The sequence below is a fragment of the Protopterus annectens genome, chromosome 2.part2, assembly GCF_019279795.1.
Source record: "Protopterus annectens isolate FY-2018-M chromosome 2.part2, PAN1.0, whole genome shotgun sequence".
Classification (NCBI taxonomy): Eukaryota; Metazoa; Chordata; order Ceratodontiformes; family Protopteridae; genus Protopterus; species Protopterus annectens.
This window is the reverse complement of record NC_056730.1, coordinates 901769222-901795577: the sequence shown is the minus strand read 5'-3', so window position 1 is coordinate 901795577 and position 26356 is coordinate 901769222. Positions and strand designations below refer to the sequence as shown.

At 41.6% G+C, this 26356-nt stretch overlaps 1 protein-coding gene across 3 annotated transcripts in view; it reads right to left on the bottom strand.

Moving 5' to 3' along the window:
• LOC122795841 (spindle assembly abnormal protein 6 homolog) overlaps positions 1–26356 on the bottom strand; it is a 1219651-nt gene that overhangs the window by 410319 nt on the left and 782976 nt on the right. For all 3 annotated transcript variants that reach the window (XM_044064218.1, XM_044064220.1, XM_044064219.1), the window contains exon 8: positions 1851–2042. In XM_044064218.1, the coding sequence (XP_043920153.1) occupies positions 1851–2042 (192 nt within the window). The remainder of the gene's footprint in view (positions 1–1850; positions 2043–26356) is intronic.

Here is a 26356-nt window from a genome sequence, read left to right as displayed (position 1 = left end):
GCTCTACAAGAGGCCTCTAAAGAATCAAATCCACATTGCAGAGTATATTTTCTCACCTGTTCAACTGCATGCAATAAATCCTGCATTTCTTTACAATCAGGAGCTTCTGAGCTTGCAAGCATTTTCTGTTTTAACTGAGCCATTAAATATTTTTGGTACTTAAGCATGTGAAACTGGCAATTTAAAGCTCTTACTGCTAAAGTTGCAGATGTGTATACTTTCTTCCCCCATCTATCCAAAGCTCTGGAATCTCTGTCAGAGGGTACTGGATTTTTTGCCATGGAAGCCTTAACCCCTTTTGGACCCTGGGAAATAGTTTCTGGATCAGCAGAAGGGTTTTTGTAAAGGAACTTGTGAGAGTCAGGGACTCTATAATACCTATCTGGCTTGGCTGGAGCAGGGGGCAAAGAGTCGGGAGATAGGCTGGATTCAGAGAACACATCATCCACAATATCTAGCACAGGCAGAATAGCCAGGGGCCTCTGCTGAGGCAATAAGAGGAAATCCCTGAGCCTTTTCTTGGATACTGAGTAATCCTGACTTTTCCAATGGAAATGCTCCCTCATGGTATGTAAAGTTTCCCCAAAAGAATAATCCTCAGGAGGAGAGGCTGAAGGGATAGATTCTTCAGCATCAGAGTCCTCATAGGGGGGTAGAGAGTATCCCTGGTCTGAAGAGGAATCAGAGGAAATGGAAACCAGATCAGAGGAGCCATAGTCTGTATCCTGCCTAGGCCTTTTCTCAGGAGGGGGATGGGAACCCCTGATTAGAGTAATGAGGTCTTCTGCCATTTTAAGCATCTGTTTCTTAGGCATGGAGGACTGTCCAGAAGAATGCTGTACTTGTTTCTTTGTCTTTAATGGTACCTTTGTCTTGGCTGTTGTTTTAATGGTAAGCTGTGATGGTCTGAAAACACCCTCAGAAGCTGATGCCTGCTCAGTGGCTCCGGATCCATCTGAGGGATTAGTTTCCGTAGGCCCAATACCTTGAGTTTCCAGAGGCCTAACTGTCTCCACGTGGGAGTCGGAAGAAGCCTGTGGCTCTGAGGTAGCGAAAGCGCCTCACTGAGAACTGGCGACTGGCCTAGAAGAGGTTTCATCGTCGGTTTTGGACCTCGGATGCCTGTCTTTAGCCTTGTCTTTGCGTTTTTTCGGTATTGAGGTCGTCGGCTGATCCGACGGCATAGTGTAATTTAACCTTCACCCAAAGTAGTGTAAAGCAAAATCAAAATGTCTTTTTATAGTGCGTTTGTTAAATCTAGCACAAAACCGACAACTAGTGACGTCGTGATCAGGGCCTAGGCATGGAATGCAGTAAGAGTGGAAGTCCTTATGAGGTATTTGCTTCCCACAAGAAATACAATTATTAAATTTTTCTGACATCGGTCTGAGGCAAGAAAAAAGTTTCCCCAACGGGGTACTTAGCTTTATTGAATACTTCAGATCTGAAATTTGACTTCAAAAATCTCAGGAGTCGGCCGACCAGCACTTGCGAACTGCTTCTGCTTCGGGCACAGCGTGGCAAGAAAGACTGGAGAAAACTGAGTCGGCTGCATCATATACCCCTGGCGCACTGACATCAGGGAAGAAGCGACAGCAACCGATGCCGGACCAAGACTTTGGAACTCGGGTCGACTGCAGGACCGCCTAATGGCAGGATAACCCAAGTGTGATGACTGCAGCAGTGTAACACGATGAACTTCAATGGATTCAGATAGACAGATAATAAATATAAAGACTGCAGACAAGTTTGGCTACTCTGACAGCTCAAGGTATAATTCTGTCAAGAGCACACTAAATGCAACAAGCAGTGTAACAGTACTCAACATGAGTGAAGAAAAGTTTACTAACCTCTTCCAATCCCGATAGCCTGGCTCTCATTTCCCTTATGGAAGATTCAAATTTGTATTTTTTCTCTAGGAGATCTTTGTTTACAAGTTCTAGCTCTTCTACTTTAGATTCCAAGTGGTGCACTGCTTTCTTATGAGCTGCCTCCATCTCTCTCTTCTGTTGCTCATATTGCTGCTGGCATTGTGTTTGCATCTAAAATAGAAAACAGTTTACAGGTTAACTTTTTAACGGAACTCAGTGCTAAAAGACGACTATCCACTGAGGAATGGAAGAAATGAGAAGTTATGATTTTACCATAACGTTCCATGTTAGTTGTCTTCTTCTCGCCTTCTTTCTTGCTGGATGGGTTCGGAGCTGAACCTCGACTCCGACTCGGCCTAATACTAAAGCTCGAGAGCTATTTTTACCGGCTCGAGGCTATGCTATGTCCCATAATGCTAGGCGTCATATACCCAGATCTTGTTTGATAGCTAACACTATGGACATATATGTCCCACCACAACAGAGAATAATCCACCTAATCACAGATACAAAAAAGAGAAGGATATATATATATATATATATATATATATATATATATATATATATATATATATATATATATATATATATAACCTCATTAGAAGAGCTAGCAAGGGAGCTAGCTGGGGAAATAACTGAGGTGGCAATAATTCTCACAAGGTACTCTAGATCTCCCTGGCGAGGGGGATGGAGGGTGGGACGTAAGAAAGAAGGTGAGAAGAAGACGACTAACATGGAACGTTATGGTAAGAACATAACTTCTCAATGTTAAGTTGCCAATCTCGCCTTCATTCTTGCTGGATGGGACAGCGTCCCTAGCACCTAAACCCTGGGTGGCTCAATGGAACAAACTCTTGAGTACCGTGGAACCAAAATCAGCCCGACTTCTGGAGGCCATATTGAGCTTGTAATGAGCTTGTAATGAGAAATGAAGGTATGAGGAGAGGCCCAAGTGGCCGCTGTGCAAATGGAATCCATCGGTAATCTTGCCTGAAAGGCTATTGAAGAAGCTAAACCTCTGGTTGAATGGGCTCTAGGCTTAGTAGGAAGTTCCCTGTTCCTCAACTGATAGACCAACATGATAAGACAGGACAACCACCTGGACAAAGTGACCTTAGAGACTGGTTGGCCTTGCTTCCCTTCCGCATAAGACAGGAAGAGCTGGTTTGATTTTCTCATCTGCTTAGTTCTATCCAGGTAGAAGCGTAATTGATGGTGAACGTCCAAACAATGTAACTTTCGTTCAGCTCTATTGGTGTAATTTGGGAAGAAGACTGGAAGATCTATGGTCTGATTCAGATTTTTCTCAGATTATTTTGGGTAAAAAGGATGGATTAGTTCTAAGTGACACTCTGTCTTTGTGAAAAACAAGATAAGGAGGGCGAACGCAAAGGGCTTGAAGTTCCGAGACCCTTCTTGCTGAGATGATGGCTACTAAGAAGAGTGTTTTCCACGAGAGCAACTTCAACGAACAAGAAGCCCCCGGCTCAAAGGGAGGAAGAATTAAGGAAGACAGTACCAAATTTAAGTCTCACGGTGGGGGAGGGTCCTTAACTGGGGGCCTAAGTAAAACGGTTCCTTTTAAAAAGGCTTTGCAAAGTTTGTGGGACATGATGCTGGTCTCTGACGAGCCAACGTGGAAATTTGCAATAGCTGCCAGTTGAACTCTGATGGTAGCTGAGGAGGAGCCCAATCTAAAGAGTTCTGCTAGAAACTCTAGAACTGTCTGGACAGGAGCCGTAAAGGGGTCCACGTGTTTTTCCCGTGCCCAGACAGAGAAACGCTTCCATTTGCTAGCATAAGTCTTTCTGGTAGTAGACTTGTGAGAAGCGAGGATGATATCGCAAACTGGTTGAGAGATAAGGGGAAGCCTGGCTAGGGTTGGAAGTGGAGTAACCAAGCTGTGAGGTTGAGAGATCGAAGGGACTGATGCAGCCCGCCCGACTGATGGGTCAGATCATCTGGCACAGGGTCCAGATGCCAGGGCTGCTCCAGTAGATAGCGTTGTAGGAACGGAAACCAAATTGTCGAGATCAGTAAGGGGCAATGAGGATCATCCTGGCTCTCAAGGCAGTTGCTTTCTGGATTAATTGAGTAATCAAGGGAAAGGGGGGGGGGGAATGCATACAGAATACCCCGGGGCCAATCGTGAACTAGAGCATCTCTGAGGGTAGACCTGGGAGAGGGAAGAGGGTGAAAAAGTCTGGACACTTGCTGTTTAGAGGTGTTGCAAAAAGGTCGCAGCAAGGCTGACCCCACTTTCTGAAAATTCTTTCCGCTACTGTCTGGTTGAGAGACCACTCGTGAGGCATGAGAATGGCTCTGCTCAGTCTGTCCGCTATGATGTTGGACTTCCCGGGAATATGCGTTGCTACCAGAAACCGTTGAGAAGAGATCGCCCATTGCCAAAGTCTGAGTGCTTCTCGACATAGGGGGTAAGATCTGATTCCGCCCTGCTTGTTGATGTACCACACTACAGACATATTGTCTGTTTCAATTGCAATAGTCCCGGTGGGTAGAGAGTCCTGAAGGGCCTGCAACGCTAAAAGTACTGCTCTCATTTCCAAGACATTTATGTGCAAGTGGTATTCGAAGGGTTGCCATGTGCCCTGGACTGTCCTGCCCTGAAAATAGGCATCCGTTGTCACAGTGGCAACAGGAGGAGGAAGGACTACAGGTCTGCCCTGGAGTACTTGAGGGGAGACCGTCCACCAAGAAAGGTGTCTGTTGCATGACTGAGTGATTAGAATGGTGTGAGACATGGGGAGCTGCTGAAAGGACCACTGGGAAAATAGCATCCACTGCAGGATCCGCATATGAAAACGCGCTAGGGGGAGTAAAGTGATTGCTGCTGCCATGAGACCAAGTGTTTTTAGTACAAATCTGGCTTGGACTCTGGTCTCCTGTAATATGATCTGAACATGGTTGTGAATGTCTGAAACTCTCTGTGTGGGTAGTTTTGCTGAGAGCTCCACTGTGTTTAAAACGGTGCCTATGAAGGTAATAGACTGACAAGACGACAATGCAGACTTTTCGAAATTTAGAGAGATACCTAGCGCGTTACATGTTTGTACAGTGTAATCTCTAGATTGGAGTAGTCGATGCCTGGTGGTGGCAGTTAAGGAGCCAGTCATCTAAATATGGAAACACCTGGAATCCTTGTCGTCTCAGGTGAGCCGCAACCACTGCCATGCATTTGGTAAACACCCTGGGGGCTGTGGTAAGGCCAAAGGGCAGGGCTCTGAATTGGTAGTGACTGGCTCCCAGCAGGAGCAGAGAAACCTTCTGGAGCGTCTGTTCATCTTGATATGGTAGTACGCATCCTGAAGGTCTATAGAGCACATCCAATTGTCCTGACCCAGAAAGGGTAGAATGGACTGTAGAGTGACCATCCGGAACCTCATTCTTTGAACCGACTTGTGCAGCCTGCTGAGATCCAAAATAGGTCTCCAGTCCCCTGTCTTTTTTGGTACCAAAAAGAACTTGGAGTAGATACCGGATCCTTGTTGGTCTGCTGGGACTGGCTGGATGGCCCTTTTTCTTAGCAGCTTTGAAATTTCTAGTGCTGCTAGATCCCTCAGACCGGGTGGCATGTCTGGAAGGGGCCCTTTTTGGCTGTTGTGGGGTGTGAATAAAGGGAATTTTGTAGCCCTCGGATATAATCGACCGTACCCATTTGTCTTGCGTGAGGGAATGCCAGGCTTCTGGGTACAGTGATAGTCTTCCCCAGACTGCCTCCGAAGGTGGACAGTAGGTCAGCTCCTCAGGGGTGCTGGAAGGGTTTGTCAGAGAAAGATTCTCTGCTATCCTGATTCTGCAGACCCCCCCTGCCCCTCGGGCGGCATCTATTATTGTTCCCTCCTCTGCCTCTGGAGGGAAGCTCACCACGTGCGTCAGGCAGTACTCCCTGGGGTTTGCGGAACCACATTTTCCCACCTTTCTGACCCTTAGGGTATGGTCTAGAAGGGGTAGAAAAACGGACTCCTAAGGCAGAGAGTCTTGCCTTCCTGCTCGCACCTGGTCAATGTATCCTTCACTTGAGGTCCAAACGAGGCAGAACCGTCAAAGGGGGTGTTAATGAAGGATGCCTTGAAGGGGTCGGCAAAGTTGCAAAGCTGCATCCAGGCGTGTCTCCTTAGAGCAACGCCTGTGCCTGCAGCCCTACTCACTCCATCGGCGGCATAGGAAATGAGCCGCATGGAGGAGTTTACAACAGAATTCAGGGTTCCTAGCTGGGAGTTGATCTTTTCCTGAGACCCCGCAGCTGATGGGTCCTGTAAGGTATCACCTAGTTCTTTGAGACGGTCTCTCTGAAGACGGGTGAAATGGCACAAATAATTCAGCGAACACATGGCAAAGGTCGCTGAAGAAAACATCCGCTTGCCGTACCTATCCATAGTCCTAGATTCCTTATTAGGAGGATGGACAGGAACTGAAGGGTCAGCCAACTCCTTCTTAGTGGCCGCCGCCACCACCATGGCATCAACGGGGACGCCCTTAGTGAGAAACTGCTTGTCCGAAGGGGCTGTAATAAATTTTGTGGGCCTCCGGGGAGTTGGCTCCATAGTATCCGGAGCCGTCCATGCCTTCCGATCCACCACCTCCATGAGTGGGTTGAAAGGCGGGGACACCCAAGAGGTGGAAGGCCGAGAACCGAATGCGTCCAGGTACACAGACTCATCCTCGGAAGGGTTGAGGGCAGACCAGTTCCCCCTCTGTTTATGGATCTCTAGGATGTCGGAAAATGAGACATCCTCAGAGGGGGACCTTGGGGAACCCTTCTGAATCATCCAGGTCGGTGTCAGATGTCACTGACTCAGGGGAGTCCACATGCTTCCTCTTGCATGTCCTCTTCCGAGGGGGCTCCCCTGCAGGATCAGGGGAGGCCTCAGAAGAGGAGAATCCGGCCAATGGGGCGACCTGGAGCATTGGTTCTCCATGCTTGGGTTCGGGAGGGTAGGCAGAGGCCGAAGCAGGCACCATGGAAGGAGGGGCTGATGGGGCCGACCGTGGCACCAGTATAGGAGCCAGCACGCTCCTCATGACCTCAAAGGCACCCCTATCAGGCAGAGAGGAGGAACCAAGCTCCGAAGAGATGAGAGCTCCTCCCAGCACCAAAAGGGACGGCTCCGAGGCCAATGTCGGGACCGATCTCACCTGCGCCGATGCTCCAAGAGGGAGAACGGAGTCGGACAAGGGTCCGATGCCACTCGCCCCCTCGGAACTGACGAGGGAGTCCCGACACCCAGATCCCTCCAAGGATGGAGCCAATGAAGGGATCGGAGGCGACGAAGGAACCAATAAGGGTGGAATCTGTTCCGACACCCCCACGGTACCAATCCCGAAGGCCTCCGGCTCCAAGCTCGAAGGAATAGTCGGGAGGAGGAACTGGAGCAGGCGTTGGGGAAGCCACTGTCTGTTGAGATGGGCTATGCAATAACTGGGCGAGCGCCTGCAACTTCAAAAGCCTACTGACTACCCTCTCAAGGTCGTGGTTCGAAAGCCTGGAAGATCTAGAGGAGTGAGACTTATGGCTCCGCTCCGACAGTAAAGGGGACTTTGGAGCCGACCTGACCGACTCCATTGAAGGAGATCGGGAGCGCTTTCGGCTTGGAGACGGCTCCGACGCCAAGTTCGGAGCCGACTGAGGCCTCGATGTATCAGTTCCGGCCGGAACAGGCGAGGCAGAAGAAGGTCCGCTCGGCGCAAGCTCTGGACATGGAGCCAATGGTTTGGCGGGCTTAGAAGGTTTTCCTGACAGAGGCTTGGTGGGAGAAATTTGGGCTTCAATAAGCCCCTTAAGATGAGCTTATTTCAGCGCTCCTGCAGGACTCTTGGGCTAAAAGCATGACAGATGGAACAAGAGTCCTGCAGGTGCAGAGGGCCCAAACAATACACACAAGAAGTGTGACCATCTGTCAGAGACATCTTCTGACAGCACGAGTCACACTTCTTGAATCCCGAAATCTTGGTATCCTTAGACATGATACCACAGGAAAGGCTCCGAACCCATCCAGCAAGAATGAAGGTGAGATTGACAACTTAACATCAGACAACATCAGACTCAATATTAAAAGTGCCAAGTATGTCACTAGGAAATACACAAACTTTGCACCACTATAATTATTTTTAAAAACTTTTTTTCAGGATTGCAATGCAGAAATTGAACTCAAGATTACTAGGATGTTAGTTATATACTTTTCAGATTTTTCTGATAAGCAATGAATTAGTTAGGTTTACTTACTAGTGTTTTGTTATCTTTTATTCTTCAGAAAACTTGGTAAAGAGGAATGGGGGATCAATGTTCACTGAAATTTTACAAGTCAAATAGTCAAGGCCAAGGTGATGAGCTAAAAAGTATAAAAATACAATGGAAGACAAAAGGCATTAGTGCTACAAGTCAATTAGTTCAGAGCAAGTTAGGGAAATCAAAAGTTGGTGACCCTTAAGAAGATGCCTCCTAGCTGAGCTGTACACTAGTTCCACTCTGCAGGCAAAACTAACATTATTTAATCAATGTGTTAATGTAAAGATGTGCTTGGTCTTCGTAAAGTTGTATAACAAATCTCTTGGGCTAGTTAATACTAAAGTTTACAATAACGGACATGGATGAGAATGGAGACACAAAGGCTCAGTAGGTACACGACTGGATGTCAATGTTAGAGACTATTTAGAGTTACATTACATAATTCAACATAAATAGTTCAAACTTTGCTACCTCTCAAGCACCCCTTGAATGGGTATGCTTATAAAATGCAAGAATCCAGCTGCTTTTGTTATCAGTTGCAGCACATCTCCAGCAATTAAGTGCTTCAGAAAACAATAGAAAAGGTATACTTCTCGAAAACATCAAAGACTGAAGCAAAACTAATTTCTTGAACTTTTAGTTATGCCTTAACAAAGGAGTGGGGTCAGTTGCTATAACAATATTAAAAAATGAACATATGGACAAATCTTACACTATGATGTACTGATTTTACATTTGACAATTTCAGCAAAACAGTATTGTACTATAATTTATTAGTTGTTAATCCCGGGGTTACTAATTATATATGTATAGAACTACTCTTACTTCAATGCATCATCATAACTACTCGCATCATTTGTGATTACATTGCTTTCATATATATTGATGACTAGTATACATATACTGGAATGTTTATTCCCCAGAACCCCACTAAAATGGCAATTCCCAGCTGGACATTTTCAGTTAATAAATAACTAAATAAAAAATAAAGTAAAATTATCACAAATGCTTTCAAAATATAGCTGGTGGGCAAGGAGCGTGCAGGACAGCTGCATGTTGCTAGCAGCAAAAAAAAAAAAAAAAAAAGAGTAAGCCAGAGAGGCAGACATCCTTTGTTTCACCGTCAACATGCAATATAATTTAGTGCATAATTAGTTCCTTGTTAACCTTCAGACATGGCATCACAAAAGTTAGAAATTAGTGGTAATACGGAAAAGTCAGACAATGTGAAAGATGCTTGGAATTACTGGGTTATATGGTGGAACAAAGTAGTGAAGAAGATATAGGAGACCAACAAAACTTGAAAAAGATATACAACTTCTATTTAGTTAACTGAACATAAAAATCAAATCAAATTATTAAAATGTTAATATGCAGTCCGGACTGATCACCATTTAGCATGTGAACAACATTTTAAAAGCCTCTGCAAAGACAGAACACAGCTAGCTAACATAATGAGGCTTACAGTTCAGAACCTGCTCAGCTGGAAACTAACAATGTGAGTTTCAGAGCAGAATTTTATTCTTTACAATGCATACAAACCAAATTTAACCATTTAACTGTCAATATATTACATCTTCCTTCTTATACCAAGAACCCTATATATATATATATATATATATATATATATATATATATATATATATATATATATATATATATATATACATACACACACACATATATATATATATATATATATATATATACATATAAACATACACAGCCATAAATATATATATATATATATATATATATATATATATATATATATATATATATATATATATATATATATGTGTGTGTGTATATATATATATATATATATATATATATATAGATTCACTTTATAATCTCAAAATACTAAAATACCGAATTTTAGTATCTCGAGACTATAAAGCCGAAAGGCCAAAAAAACACACGCACAAAACCGCAAAATTCAAAATCGCGATCATTCACATACACACACTACCACACAAATAAGCACACATACACCTACCTAATGACACTACAACAAACAAAAGCCACAAAAACACAACATAACAAACACACCTACCCTACCTATAAAGCAGGGGGGCAAGCCCCCCTGTACCCCCCCATTACTTGTATATACTAACTCCAAGGTCGCACTAAACACACAAACGCATAAAACTCACCACTACACACACACACACACACACACACACACACACACTAAAATCCCTACCCAATACCCTTACAAGAACACCACTTAACTGAATCCCCAGCTAAATCCACAAACTGCACGTCACAAGCTCGACAACACAATGGTGGATTTGACATTTCTGCATTCGATATTATGCAGTTTCGCGCAACTGCACTTTCGACTTTATAGTCTCGAAATACTAAAATTCGATATTTTAGTATTTCGAGATTATAAACTGAAACTATATATATATATATATATATATATATATATATATATATATATATATATATAAGGCAAGAAAACAGGTTAGGATAGACAAACAAAATCACTATCTAACCCTACAAAAAATATATTAACAACCCACAGAAATTCTGGGCTGCAGTGAACAACATTCTCCAACCTGAAAAAAACATGACACCACCACTAAACACAGAAGGCAACAACCTTGACATAGCATCCAGCTTTAACTATTTCACCTCCTCCATACTCAGACTCATAAATCATACAAAACCTCACCAACAACCATCAAAGCCCAATCAATCACCACCTTCATTGCACTCAAACCAGTATCTATATCAATCATCCAAAAACTCCTAGCTAAACTCAAACCAACCATCCTCGCTGTCGACAACCTCCAAAGGTTGGAAGAAATTGTTTCTTCCTACATCAGTGAGAAAATATGTTCATCTTAGATGAATAAGTCTTCCTGGTATTGGGTCTCCTCACCCTTGGTAGGATTGAGATCCCCTCAAGGAATACAAGATGACAACGTGGTTCTAATCTGAAATCAATGTTACTAATTAAGATCCCTTGATGATGTAGTGGGTCACATTCGCTCCTTGCCTAAACACCTAAACTGTTCCTGTTGCCTGTTCTACATAGGGCAGACTAAAAGGAAGTTTAAAATTAGTATACAAACACATAAATCGGATACAAGAAATCAAAGAATGTAAGGTCTATTGGTAAACATATTTGAGAAATGCACGATGGTTCATTGGTGTAGACTAGGCTAACGATCACTAAGGTCCTTATAAGCCAAAGCGTGCAACTCAGCTTAGAGCACACTGATACGCTGCAGGTCACAATCTTAGAACAGATTAATAATGTAGGGAAGATTGAGATAATATTAAAGTAACAACTATTTCACAACTATTTCAAAAAGAGACTATGTTTCACTGACATTCATTTAAATTAACATCTGATGCTTTGAAGCAGAATGGTTTAAATGAATGTTGCTTTAAAATCTTTTATGATTCAGTAATTGTGTGCTTATTGGATGTTTTAGGTCACATGTTTGAACTGTGGCATTGATGTTTTTACACTCTGAAGGGGTTAGCTGAGGCCCTAAGTGTGTGTGCATTTGTGTAATTTTATGGATCGTTAAAAACATAGACATTATGTCAGTACTTATTTTTGCTGTCGTTTATATATATATATGGAAGTAATAGGTTCATAGGTTCATAGGTTTATACTAGGCTATCTGCCCTAAGGCATTTATAAGCCTAGCCCAAATTATTGTGGCTTACGCCACCCCTTATATGAAAAAATACTGTGCCCATTAGTTTGTTGTGCCTCTGTCCAGCAGTGACCCAGAGATGATTCCCGGGGTAAACCTACGATCTCCCATCCACAGGTCTAGATTTCTCTTGAACAGAGTCAGCGAGGTGCTCTGCCTCACATGGACCGGGATTTTATTCCACAGCATAGGGAGTCTCTGAGTGATAAATCTATCCCTCCAGCACGTCCTATTTATATCCGTGCTAAGGTTTAAGTCGCTTGCTCTAGTGGTTTTGGTGGATTTGGATTTTTGAGGTGGAGCATGTCCATTAATTCCGGGTTGGACATGGCCTTGTATGTCAGGCACATGTCACCTCTGAGCAGACGGTATGCGACTGAATAGAGCTGGAGTTTCTTCAATCTGGCAGCATATGACAGATTTTGGAGTCCCTTTATCCTTTTGGTGAGGAACTTTTGGGGTCTCTCCAATTGCTGCAGATGTCGGGTGAGATACATCCCGAATGGGGCATTGTACTCGATCATTGGTCTGATAAGTGAAGAGTACAGGGAACAATGACCTCACTAGATCTGGATGTGAATCCCTTCATGATCAGGTGGGCAATGTAGAAGGTCTTTCTAACCACTTTAGCAATGTGAGTGTCAAAAGAAAGGCCACTGTCAACCTGGGTCCCCAGGTCCCTGATAACCTCTTCTGTGCTTAGTGGATTGCCACCTATATGGTAGCTTGGGGTTACCTTGTTTTTCCCGAAGGGTATGACTATACATTTTTGGCGTTTAACTTCAGGCCATGGCTCTGGCACCAGCTATCTGTTTCCGTGAGTCCCTTCTGAAGGATATCAGTGTCCGATGCACTTTCTACTATGGCCCAGTTTGCAGTCATCTGCAAACTTTGTCAGCCAAAGTCCTCCCATGTTGGCCTGTACTTCTGAGAAGTAGATGCCAAACAATAGGGGCCAAGGACCGAGCCCTGTGGGACACCACTTGTGACCGGCTTGGAGTCTGACACAGCGCCAGCAACTCTAACCCTGTGGGTTCTGTCCTTAAGCCAGTTTGCAACCCATCTTGTGACATATGGGTTTACATTTAAGCTGGTAAGTTTTTCTACAATACCCGAGTGGGGTATTGTGTCAAAAGCCTTTGCAAGGTCAAGGTAGGCTGTATGGACTGCCTTTCCCTCATCAATGGCCTTGGTGACTATTTCGAAGTCCACCAAGTTCAAAAGGCATGATCTTCCCTTGACAAAGCCAAACTGGGTCGGGTCCAATGTCTGCAAGTCCCTATATCTTTGTTTATGAGCTCCATTATGATCCTCTCCATAGCTTTGCAGACTAGACTTGTTAAGCTTATGGGGCGGTAATTACCAGGGTCCGTAGAGGCGCCACCTTTGTGGAGTGGGACCACAGTTGCCGTACGCCACTGCTTGGGCACGTATCCTGTGGTAAGGCTGAGATTAAACAGCTGCCTTATGTGCGGGTTTAATTCCTCATTTAGCTCGTGTAGCACACAGCCGGGGACACCATCCGGTCCCATTGATGCTGTGTTTTTAGCTTTAGAGAGAGCAGCTTTCACCTGCGCATTTGAGATGTCCGGGAGGCTACACTCGGCTGGGATAGTTATCTCTCCTTTAGGGTGGGAGAGGGGGTGAAGTTTGCACTGAACCTGTCTGCCAGTATGTTGGCAATGTCTGTGGGTTCAGTGATTTTTGTATCATTTTGGACTAATTCTGAGCATATCTGTGAGTTTCCACCCAGGTTCCTAACATAGCTGAAAAAGGCCTTATGATTGTCCTTTGAATCCATGGCAATTTTTCTCTCAAAATTGGCCTTAGTTGATTTTATGAGTGCTCGTAATTTTTACTAATAATGATCAGGGTGACTTCCCTTTTATGGATTTTGTTCTATCATGTAATAGCTTTCTCCTCTTATTGTAAAGTTTGTTAATGGCTGGGGTCCACCAGACTGGACGTTTGCCCTTTGTGGAAAGAGTCTTGGTTTTATTTGGGATTGCCTGATCCATGCAGTCCTGGAGGTGTTCATAGAAGGCATTTGTAAGGGCTTCCGCAGCTTGGGTTGTGGTTTCCTCTGACTCAGGGGCCTTGAAGGATACCACACCAGTCTTGAGTAGTGTGAAGTTTGCTTTAGAGAAGTTCTTCACTATGGTCTTTTTGTTTGGGGTGGGGCGGGATGTGGATTTCCAGTGAGATTAGTTTATGATCAGATCTCACCAATGAGGGATATACTTCCGGTGTGGAGCATTTTGTCCCCATGTTTGTGAAAATGAGATCTAGTATATTTTCTCCTCTCGTGGGAACAGTGACTAGCTGTTCCATGGCATTTGAATTTATGAACTCCAGGAACCGTTGGGCTAGAAAGTTAGGGCTTGAGTAATGTTCCCAGTCTATATTCGGGTAGTTGAAGTCACCCAATATGATGGTGTTTGGAGATACATTTATACCCTCCAGTGTCTTCAGGAAGGCTGTGTGGGGTTCCTGAGTTTGAGAGGGTGGCCTGTAGCATGCTACAATTTGTAGAGCAGTTTTGCCTATTGTTAGTTGCACCTGGATGGTTTCGAAGCTTCATGCGTTGCCACCAACCTGGAGGTGTGAGTATCCTTTATGAATATGGATACACCCTCCTTTTGTGGAGTGGTCCGGGTTTTGGGGCCGGAACGCATGATATGAGGTAAAACCTAATAGTGCCGGGTGCTCTCAGGAGCCTTGAACCAGGTTTCAGTTACAGCACAGACATCGATGTTCTCCATACTGAGAAGGGCCTCGAGTGCGTGCATTTTGAGATTTAGACTTCTGGCATTGAGCAGCATTACCCTCAATTTCTTCCCATTTTGTTTTCTAGGGTGGTAGGTTTAGAATTTGAGCCTTGCCTAAAAATGGCACTATGGGGTGGCAAGAGCCTTAGCCAATATCCGGAATCCCAGGGTGACAGGTGCAAGCCGTCCCTTGAAGCAGCGTGGCTTGTCAAGCATGTCATCCCAGGCAGACAGACACTGGATCCCCTTTGAATGACACCAGACATTAAGCCAATTGTTAAAGCTGATCATCTTGTCTCTATATTGTGGCATCATTCTTGGTGAAGGAAGGATACTGCTCAGGGTTAGGGTCATACCTGCCTGGGCTACATAATCAGAGAGCTCCTCTATGTCTCTTTTCATGCAGTCCAGGGAGGTACGCCTCAGGTCGCTCACACCAGCATGGACAATGACTGTGTCATATTTGTACTTGCTGTGGAGTGACCAGTGCTTGTGTTATGTGGCGGATTCTAGCCCGATAGGCAGCTTACTGTGACCCTCTCCTTGTTCAGCCTGGTGAGTGGGACGTCAGTGTGTCTGACTATGGAGTCACCTATGACAAGTATGTTTGGTGTTGTATTTGGCCTTAAGGGCTGTGACTGCTTTGCACACTGCTTTTGTGGTTTATGTGTTGCTTGTGGGGTGTCTTGAGGTAGCAGTTGTTTGGGTGTCTGCTTTGGAGGCCTCTGCTGTTTAGGTAAATTTTACTCAGAGCCTCCGAGTATGTCTTTGTGTGTTTATGTGTTTGATTCAGTGGAGTGGTAGCATTATGTGAGGCTGGTTTTGTGGTGTGTGTAGTTGCCTTCTCCTCCTGTCTGGTCTTGCCAGTCCTGAGTTGAGAGAGCTCAGCCTCCAGTTTGGCTAAATGGCTGCATCGCGTGGAAGTATTTGTGTACTGTGGGAGGAGGAGAGGGTTGTCTGTGTACATGAGGCAGTTATAACATTGCCTCAAGATTCCCAGATTCACCAGCTGGACCGGAGAGGAGATTGACAACTGACCTTTGGACATGCTAGAATAATATTGGGAAATCCTTAATTGAAAACAAGGGCCAGTGGGGAGTGAGGGTGTAGTGCTTTTAATTTTTAGTGCTGACTTATATAATTGCTTTAGTGAGCAAGTGCCAGGTAACTTGAGTGCAATGTGATACAAGTAACTAAATGCAAAACGACAAACAGTAACTTTCTTTCAAGTGAAACAAGGAAATAAGTACAGTAAGCAATGCAGATATCACTAGTGATCCACAGAAGCTGAGAAGTTGCGTATTAGGTGAATTAGCTTCCAGGGAAATAACAAGCAAACAAACAACAAGTATATAAACAAAGCTAGATTCAGTAGGCCTGGATCTAGTCTATGATAGAGCAAACAAGGTGAACCAATTTCAGTAAGATACAGTTCAAATATTCAGGCACTATAAACCTTTAACCAAAAATTCCCAGCTCAGAAGGGCAGAGTCCAGCCTCTTCTCCCACAAGAGTGCAGTCCACGAACCTTCTTAATGTAAAATAACTGGCCTGAAGCCCAAGTGCCTAAACCAGAACTAATACACTTGGACACTGGGCTCTCAATCAGCAGTTCCCAACTTAGAAGGATGAAAGCTACCTGTCCTGCCACCACAGTGCTTGCCACAAACCTTCCTAATGTAAAACAACTGGTCTGAAGCCCAAGTGCTTAATCCAAAAGACTTGAATGATAGCTACACTTTAATCAAGTTACAACCAAGCAGTAATAAATACCATTGAATACTTTAGAGAATGTCTGGATTAGTGCTCAAGTTACACAAACAAAGCTAGATCCAGCAGGCCCGAATCCAGTCTATGCCACAGCAAACAAGGCGCACCAACTTCAGTAAGAAACAGTTCAGATATGCATGCACTATAAGCCTTTAACCAGAAATTCCCAGCTCAGAAGGGCAGAGTCCAGCCTCTCCTCCCACAAGAGTGCAGACCACGAACCCTCTTAATGTAAAATAACTGGCTTGAAAGCCCAAGTGCTTAAACCAGAATTAATACACTTTTAGAATAACAGACACTGAGCCCTCAATCAGCAGTTCTCAACCTAGAAGGATGTAAGCTACCTGTTCTGCCACAACAGTGCAGACCACAAACCGCTCAGTGCAAAACAACTAACTGGTCCGAAGCCCAAGTGTTTAAACCAAAAGGCTTAGAATGAGTTACACCAAGCAGTAATAAATACAATTGAGTATTTTAAGATGATGCAAAAGTAAAAAGAAGTAGGTAAAAACACAAGTACAGTAAAAGCAGATGAAATTTTTTTTTTTTTTTTTTTTTTTTTTTTCTGAACAAGTGCTGAGATCAAAGAAACAGATTTGAGTGCTGAAACTAGAAAACTGGCTAGTTACAAGAAAAAAAAAAAAAACAAGCTAGAAGGCTTCCCTCAAACACAGAAGGGCTTGGGGGCTCAGAAGCCTACAAATAGTCTGTACCACTTAACAAGAAAGGCAGGAAATAAGCTTAATTTTTTTTTTTTCTATTTCCCAGATGCTCTCTTTGTACACAGTAGGAGTGCCTGAAATCAGAATATGATCTCACTGCACTCAGTTGAGTGAGCAAATGAGATGGGCCCAGAGGCAGGCTGAGGGGCGGGCAGTTTCAATGCCACTAAGATTAACACCAAAACAAAAACAGGCGGGTGGGTGGGAATAATAATAGAGTGAGAGAGAGATCTCCTTTCAAGTGATAACAATAAGACAAGGAGGAAGATCATAATATGCTGAACGAAAAGAAGTATGAAACCTAACTGTTTTCACAGCAGCAAAAAATGAAACGGTCTCTGAACAGTTCTTTGTGTAAGGTTGGAAATGGAATTTAGCAGTCTTGGAAAGCATTTTGTGCCTAGTAGTCCTAATGTCTTTGGCTCCAATCCTACTTATTCCTACAGCACAATCAAACCTTGAATACTCAAACATACCCCAGATACTGAGATTAGCATTAGCTAAATGTATTTTATACGAGTAGTGCTCCTTTTTATCATTTTGCTGCAGTATGTGTGTTAGTGCAGTTAACAAGTTTCTTCATAAGACTTGACACTTTGTAAATTTTTGCATTTTACTTTTAGACTTTTTTTTTTTATTTTACCTGCTAATACATTTTTATATACGTGTATGTGTGTGGGCATGCGTGCTTTAATTAAGGGTGCATGGCTTAAACTGACTCAAATGGGTCAATTCACCTACTACATTCTTAAATAATATATCCAGAAAATGAAATAACACATGTAGCCTCTTTCAAAATGTTGGACATGGATAATCCTATTTTACAAAAGTACTCAAATGTCCTGCAGAAATTAGAGATGTCAAAATGTGAAGAACAAAGGTTAATTGCAAAGTATAGTTCATCCTTTTTCAAGCCAATTACTAGTACATGTCCAAGCAGAGACTTGAGAGGAAGGCAGAATATTTTTTTTTCACATCTGAATTGATAAACAGATTGATTGTGTGAAAATGAAATGAACTCAAGCGATCTAGTGTAAGTTACACTGTAAAGAAACAACTTTTTTAGCTCATAACAGAAACCATCAGATACACAGACACTAAATGGACAAGTCACACTTTTCTTTCTTTCTTTCTTTTTGTATGTATGTATATATGTATGCATGTATTTATTTATTGCATTTGTCTACCAGGATAGTTTGTCTGGGCAGATAATCTATCCCATTTTGATGGAAGCCTAAAGAAAAAAGCTCCAAAAATATATATATCCATCCACCCACCCACCCACCCACAATCTTTCTTCCCCATTTTTTGCACATGGGGTCAAGACCTCACTTCAACAATGACAACCATCTACAGCCAAGGTTTATACTGCCAGGTAGCTAGTCCTACCATGGTCTGTCTGAAGAGAATCTCAGTTGTTTATGAGCATCCATGCAATGCAGCAAAATAGTCTTCCTTGTTACTGAAATTTTGAAGGAACGGGTAAATGAATAGGCTGATTCAAATTAGACTCAGAAGCAACCTTGGGCAAAAAGGAAGGATTGGTCTTTAAGGTAACTTTCCTCACGAAAGATCAGATAAGGAGAAACAAAGGAAAGCGCTTGAAGTTCAGACACCCTTCTTGCTCAAGTACATACAGAAAAATAAATATCACTATGTTGCACAGTAAAAATAACTATATATTGGATATAAAAAGTGTATACACCCCTGTTAAAATGCCAGGTTTTTATAAAATAAAAAAATGAGACCACAATAAATCATTTCAAAACTTTTCCCACCTTTAATGTGGCCTATAACCTGTACAATTCAAATGAAAAACAAATCTGTTAGGGGAAAAATATAAAAAATAAAAAACGTACAATAAGCTGGTTGCATAAGTGTGCACACCCTTAAACTAATACTTTGTTGAAGCACCTTGATTTAATTACAGCATTCAGTCTTCTTGGGTAGGAGTCTATCAGCATGGCACATCTTGATTTGGCAATATTTGCCCACTGTTCCTTGCAAAAGCACTCCAAATCTGTCAAAATGCGAGGGCATCTCTTGTGCACAGCCCTCTTCAGGTCACCCCACAGATTTTCTATTGGATTTAGGTCTGGGCTCTGGCTGGGTCATTCCAAAACTTTAATTTTCTTCTGGTGAAGTCATTCTTTTGTTGATTTGGATGTATAATCGGGGTCATTGTCGTGTTGAAAGGTGAAATTCCTTTTCATCTTCAGCTTTCTAGCAGATCATGACTGGTATTTGGAACTGTTCAAAATTCCCTCCACCTTGACTAAAGCCCCAGTTCCAGCTGAGGAAAAGCAACCCCAAAGCATTATACTGCCATCACCATGCTTCACTGCGGGGATGGTGTTCTTTTGGTGAAGCGAAGTGTTGTTTTTGTGCCAAACATACCTTTTGGAATTGTGGCCAGAAAGATCATACTTGACCTCATCAGACCATAACATATTTTCCCACATGCTTTTGGGAGACTTGATGTATTGTTTGCAAATTTTAGCCGGGCCTGGATGGTTTTCTGTGTAAGAAAAGGCTTCTGCCTTGCAACCATATCCCATAACCCAGACACATGGAAAATACAGGAGATTGTTGTCACGTAGTACACAACCAATACTTGCCAGAAATTCCTGCAGCTCCTTCATTGGTGCTGTAGGTCTCTTGGCAGCCTCCCTGACCAGTTTTCGTCTCGTCTTTTCATCAATTTTGGAAGGATGTCCAGTTCTTTGCAACATCACTGTTGTCCCATATTTTCTCCACTTTTTGATGACTGTCTTCACTGTGTTCCATGGTATAGCCAATGCTGTGAAAATTATTTTGTACCCTTCTCCGGACTGATACCTTTCAACAATGAGACCCCTCTGATGCTTTGTAAGCTCTCTGCGAACCATGGCTTTTGCTGTAGCAGGCAACCAAGTAAATGTTAACAATTAAACAGTCCACCAGAACCAACAAAGGTTCAACCAAGAAAATAAAATGAAATTCGAACCACAGTGTGCACTGAATGAATACTCAAGATCTGAAACACGAAGATTTATTCAACCAACAACAGACTAAGCATATGCTTTCACTAGCAACCTGGCTTCTTCAGAGTCTGACAGTAAAACACTCCATATAAAAAACACTCCACATTTAAAGCAAGAATGCATTCTCCCCACCCATCCAATTAATCAATAAATCAATCAAACAGACAATTTCTTAAGAATACATTTACAACCAAGTATTAGTTTAAAAAAACAATTCATAACATTTAGTAAACTTATAATAGTCATACACTACATATGTATACATATAAAAATGTAATATAAAATTGCAGTTCCTCTAAATAACACTACTTAAGTATTTTAACTGAGGCTTTATGGTGACACATTCATTTAGCCCAGGGCGCCCGGTAGCATTGAGCCTAAGCTGCCATTCCATTTCTAACCTTGCTACCCTGTTCTGTGCATCACACTATATGTTAGACTTAACCCTATCTATAATAAAAAATAAAAATTTGTTAAAATTCCCACATACTGCACTATGCAAATAAAGTGCATTGTGCTCATCCTTTCTCCTGATTGAACTGACATGTTCCCCTATTCTTGTTTTCAAGCTTCGTGTAGTCATGCCCACATAAAATGCATCGCATGACATACACGAAGCAAGATATACACAATTCTTGGTGCTACAATTACAAGCACCTGGACAAGATATCGTACGTTGATACCCCACTACACTTACGTACGTCCCAACTGCTATGTATCTACATCCTCTACAGGAACCACATTTGCTCATGGCAGATCTAGTGTTGCTTCTACCCTCTCTTTCAAGTATACTCTTCAAGTTCTTTCCTTTTCCATAGACAATCACCGGAGTATCACCTAGGATCATTTTAATATCTTTACTCAGAAAATATTTCCACAAATTTCTGAGACTAGAACCTAGTTCATTAGCTCTTTCATTGTATGTTAAAACAAATTTTGCTTTATTTGTTTTATTCAATGTGCTGACACTACTACCTATGTTTTCACCCTCCTCCCCTTGCCCTCTTAGAATAGGACTATATTTGTTTCTTCTTCTTCTATATACTTCTTTTTTGATGTTAGTTAACATTGATAGCGGGTACCCCCTGTCAACAAACATTCCAATCAATGTATAAATTTCCTTCTTAAATAAATCATCATTACTGATTAATCTACATAGCCGGACCATCTGGCCCTTAACTACACCTCTCCTTTGGTGCAGAGGGTGACAACTTGTGTAGTGCAGCATCGCGTTGAATAACTAGGTTTCCTGTAAATTGTACTCACCAGTCCTTCTTTGGTCTTAGATAAGGTAATGTCCAGGTAATTTACTCTCTCTTTGTTCCAGGTGTGTGTAAATCTAAGGAAATCTGTGGTTTCATTAATGTAAGAGCAAAATTCCTTAACACTTTCCTCATCCCCTTTCCAAAATATAAGGAGGTCATCTAAAAACCTACAGTACAAAAGAATGTTGCCCTTGTACTTTGAGTTTAACACAAATTGCTTTTCCCATGCCCATAGCACTAAATTAGCATAGACAGGGGCACAACGGGCACCCATCGCTACCCCTGTCTTTTGTTGATAGATCTCTCCATCAAATTGTATAAAGTTATTATGTAGTATGATTTCCATCAAGTCATGACATATCTCCAGTCTTTCTTTATCAAAACTGGGACTAGTCAAAAGACTGTCATAAAACAGTTCCAGCCCAGTTTGATGTGGTATCACTGAGAATAAGTTAATGACATTGACAGTCAAAAACCCAAACATCTCATTCCCAATGCCCTTAACACTTCCTACCCTTTCCAAACAATGCCACAAATCCTTAAGTATGTGGTCAGCATCCATTAATGCTTTTTTACAAAAATGGTCCACAAATGCAGCCATTGGTTCTGTCTTGGAACCCTTTGCAGAAACAATTGGTCTAAACTACACATTTTCTGTCCCTTTGTGGACCTTTGGGATTCCAAAAAGCTTGGGCATAGTAGGAAACTTCACACAAAGAAACTCATACTCAACCTCATTAATAACTCCTTGATGTAAAGCATCAAACAAAAACATGTCTATTCCTCTATATGCTCTATTAGTTTCATTAATTGATGCTCTAGTGTATGTGTTTTCATCCCCAAGCAATCTGAATATACAACTACTGTAGTCTGTTTTATTCATGATGACCATTCCTCCCCCTTTGTCTGGTTTCATACATCTAACCTTCTGTGTTGACCATAATTCTTGTATAACCTTTCTTTCATTCTCTGATAAATTATCCTTGACCTCAGATTTTTGCCTACAGATTTTCCTAAACTCATATTCTACCATCTGTTCAAATCCAGTGATCTCTGAGTTTATGGGAGGCATGAAGCAACTTTTTCTTTTGATCCCTAAAGATACGTCTCTGTAGACATCATAGCACATGAACCCTGACCAGCAAAATATAATTGCAAATTAAGCTTCCTAATATATAACTTTAAGTTTAGTAAAACTTGTGCAATATCTAGCTTGAAATTTGGCACAAAGTTTGTACCTTTGCTAAACAGTTCAAAATACACATCACTAATATCCATTTCAGTGTAATTATATATTGTGAAGCCTTTGCTTCTAACAATGTCACATGATAATGAAGAAGTACATACATCCAACACATCAGTGTTAGCTGAAGCAAATTCTTGACTTAAACAAATATTGTTGGGTTCATTATGAGTTACAGGCACATACATATTTACATTGCTATCCTGTGTCTTACTACAATTTCCCATTACATCAAAACTTCTGTACTGCACTTGCTTTACATTGTCCAAAATATACTCATTTGTGTGGTGTAAATTTTGATCACTTACATTCTGCATGTCACTTTGTTTTTCACTCAAAAATTCACAGTTCGTGGGAAACTCCAACACAAATTCAAAACATACATTAAAGTCTAACGTATCGGTAACAACATTGTTGGCTTTACATCTACTAGGATTTAATAGTTCACCCTCCTTCTTCTTGGATGCTGACGTGGAGATTTGGCCGTTTGTGGCTGCTTGTTCAAGAGCCTCTCCGACCTTCGCAGGAAAACCTGCGGCTCTAAAAAATCATCCCCTTCTTCCACGTACAATTCCTGTGTCACATCCATATCTTCACCACCAATATCTTTTTCATGATTAGTACCATTGAAATTAAACACTTTTCTACCCGGTGGGTACGCTGCTTTATTTTTGTAATCTGCAGCATCCCTGGCCAATTTTTTGTGTTTAATGGCCCTGTTTTTTTCCACAAAAGCCTCAATGTTTTTAAAAACTTTTTCAAAATTCACTTTATATTGTAAAAACAATAAGTCAGATGTAATACTAAAGTGAAGCTTACTAATCTCTTCACGTAAAACATTGAGTCTATTGTTATTGTTCCGAATGATTAAATCAAGAAGCTCCATACCTGCTTTTTGAAACAGTTCAACCAGGTCTTGAAAAATGTCAGAATCCATTTCTACCCCCATCGGCAACTTCCATAAACGTAAACCCTTAGGGACTTGGTTAAGCCCCCTCGATTTAATCAGGAACAAGTTGTCTAATTGCATCGCTCTATATTTTCTACTTAGTTTTTTGTACTGGGATATCTGCTCTTTAAGAGAAGGAAGATGACTGCTTTTGTCCATATCACGATTCCACGTTGCTCCAAAGACCTCTGTTGTAGCTTCAAAGTCCGTTTCAAACCAAGCCGACAAATCCTGTCTCCTAGACGTACTCTGTACTGCTATAGGTGACGCTGGCTCAGATGTAACCACAACTTCCTGGTTTCGTTGAGCGCCACTCACCACTCCGCTGTAGGAAGCTGGGTTAACGCTTCTCTGCCCTGGAGCAATGGAACCTGGAGAAATTGAACCAGGAGAATGCAGGGTATATAAATCCATTTGCGTGTCAGTAGGTCCGCTGTCTCGCTCACCACTAGCCTCACATTTCCCTTCACAGTGCACTTTCTTTAGCTTCTCAATCACTGCAGTAAGTTCCTGCAATATTTTCTCCATGTCTCAAGTCTTTTGCCTCACTCACCAAACACCAAGTCGAACCACGATAACAATTAAACAGCCCACCAGAACCAACAAAGGTTCAACCAAGAAAATAAAATGAAATTCGAACCACAGTGTGCACTGAATGAATACTCAAGATCTGAAACACGAAGATTTATTCAACCAACAACAGACTAAGCATATGCTTTCACCAGCAACCTGGCTTCTTCAGAGTCTGACAGTAAAACACTCCATATAAAAAACACTCCACATTTAAAGCAAGAATATTACATTTTTATATGTATACATATGTAGTGTATGACTATTATAAGTTTACTAAATGTTATGAATTGTTTTTTTAAACTAATACTTGGTTGTAAATGTATTCTTAAGAAATTGTCTGTTTGATTGATTTATTGATTAATTGGATGGGTGGGGAGAATGCATTCTTGCTTTAAATGTGGAGTGTTTTTTATATGGAGTGTTTTACTGTCAGACTCTGAAGAAGCCAGGTTGCTGGTGAAAGCATATGCTTAGTCTGTTGTTGGTTGAATAAATCTTCGTGTTTCAGATCTTGAGTATTCATTCAGTGCACACTGTGGTTCGAACCAAGTAAATGTTAGCAAAATCCTACTAAGAGACTTGAACTTTATTTGGGGTTAATCAGTCTCTTTAATTGATGGCAGGTGTGCACCCAAGAAGACTGAATGCTGTAATTAAATCAAAAGGTGCTTCAACAAAGTATTAGTTTAAGGGTGTGCACACTTATGCAACCAGCTTATTGTACTTTTTTTTTTTTATATTTTTTTCCCCTGACAGACTTGTTTGTTTTTCAATTGAATTGTACACGTTATAGGTCACATTAAAGGTGGGAAAAGTTTTGAAACGATTAATTGTGGTCGCATTTTTTATATCACGAAAATCTGTAATTTTAACAGGGGTGTGTACACTTTTTATATCCTCTGCATATAATAGGTTTCATGGTATACAAGGTACTGTTTTGAAATTTGATAGAGGAAGTCATAAATATAGTAAGCTGCACAAGTGTGTAATGAATAAATTGAATTACGCTGTAGTATCAGAATAGCAATAGCACAAGGTTGAATTCAGGTCAGAAAGTAATATTTGTATCCTTGTAGCAAAAAGAAAACAGGTCATGAGATACTGAGAAAAAAAATGTGAGAAATCAGGACAATAGAAAGAAAGTAAAAGACAGGAGATAAGGGGGAAATAAATACTGTGAGGGTTGTTGGGGAAGGGGAAGATAGAGAGATGATGAAAGTAGTCTGTACTGGCTCATTAGATGTCTGAAAAGAATTCTGAACAGAGATTGTGGAGAGGTGGAAGAGGAAAAACAGTGGTAGATTATCCAAGAGAAGTACATGAACATCGCCAAGTATTCAGCAGATAATCCTGTAGCTATAGTTTGAAGGCCTTCTTATTTTTTATTAATCTGGGATTGAGTTTCGTATTTTAGTGATCCAGGATGAATAAAAGGAGTTACTTTTGGAATGGTGTGATTTGGTTACACTCAACAGCATTTTATCATCAGAGAGCAATGATCTAGGGGGAGTATAATGGAGAATATTGTAAAGGCTTGGGCATTTGCCAGGTTTGCATATGAGTTTATGGGAAAAGACTAGTTTTAGTTTTAGCCACTGGTGTTGTGATGATTGTCAGCAAATCTTGTTATTTTATTGCAACACTATTGACATAAGAAGAATTGAGAAAAATTAAGGTAAATCTGTATGGGAACTGCATATAGGATAAATGAGACGAGAAAAGATGAAGCAATGTTCATTTCTGCTTTATTTTTAGGAATGGTCTGACTCTACAGGGAGGTCTGAGTATTTGGTGAGTTTTCTTTATAACCTGTTTTACACAATGGTAAAATTTTGGGTTTTCACTGATGATGCCCCCCATAAACTTAGTATTGCTTAGCAGTTCTATCCTAGTGTGCCAGGAAGAATCAAGTGAAAAGAGATTTTATAGCTAGATAGTTGCTTTGAAGTAAACAGAATCAAATTTTTTTACGGATTTAGGAAAAGTTGTGAATCAATAAGCCAAGTATCAATGTGTAATAGAGATTCTTGAGTAAGCTTTTGTAATTTATTTGTTATTGGCAGAGCAGATGATTGTAGAGTCATCTGCATATTGGATGATAGTAGATTGTTTTGCTGCCAAGTGCAGGTCATTTATAAATATTTTGAAGAGTAAGGGACCTAACTGAGCCTAGAGGGACACCAACAGTTAGTGAAAAGAAGGTAGAGATATTATTTAGCCACTTTACAGCTTGATCTCAGTT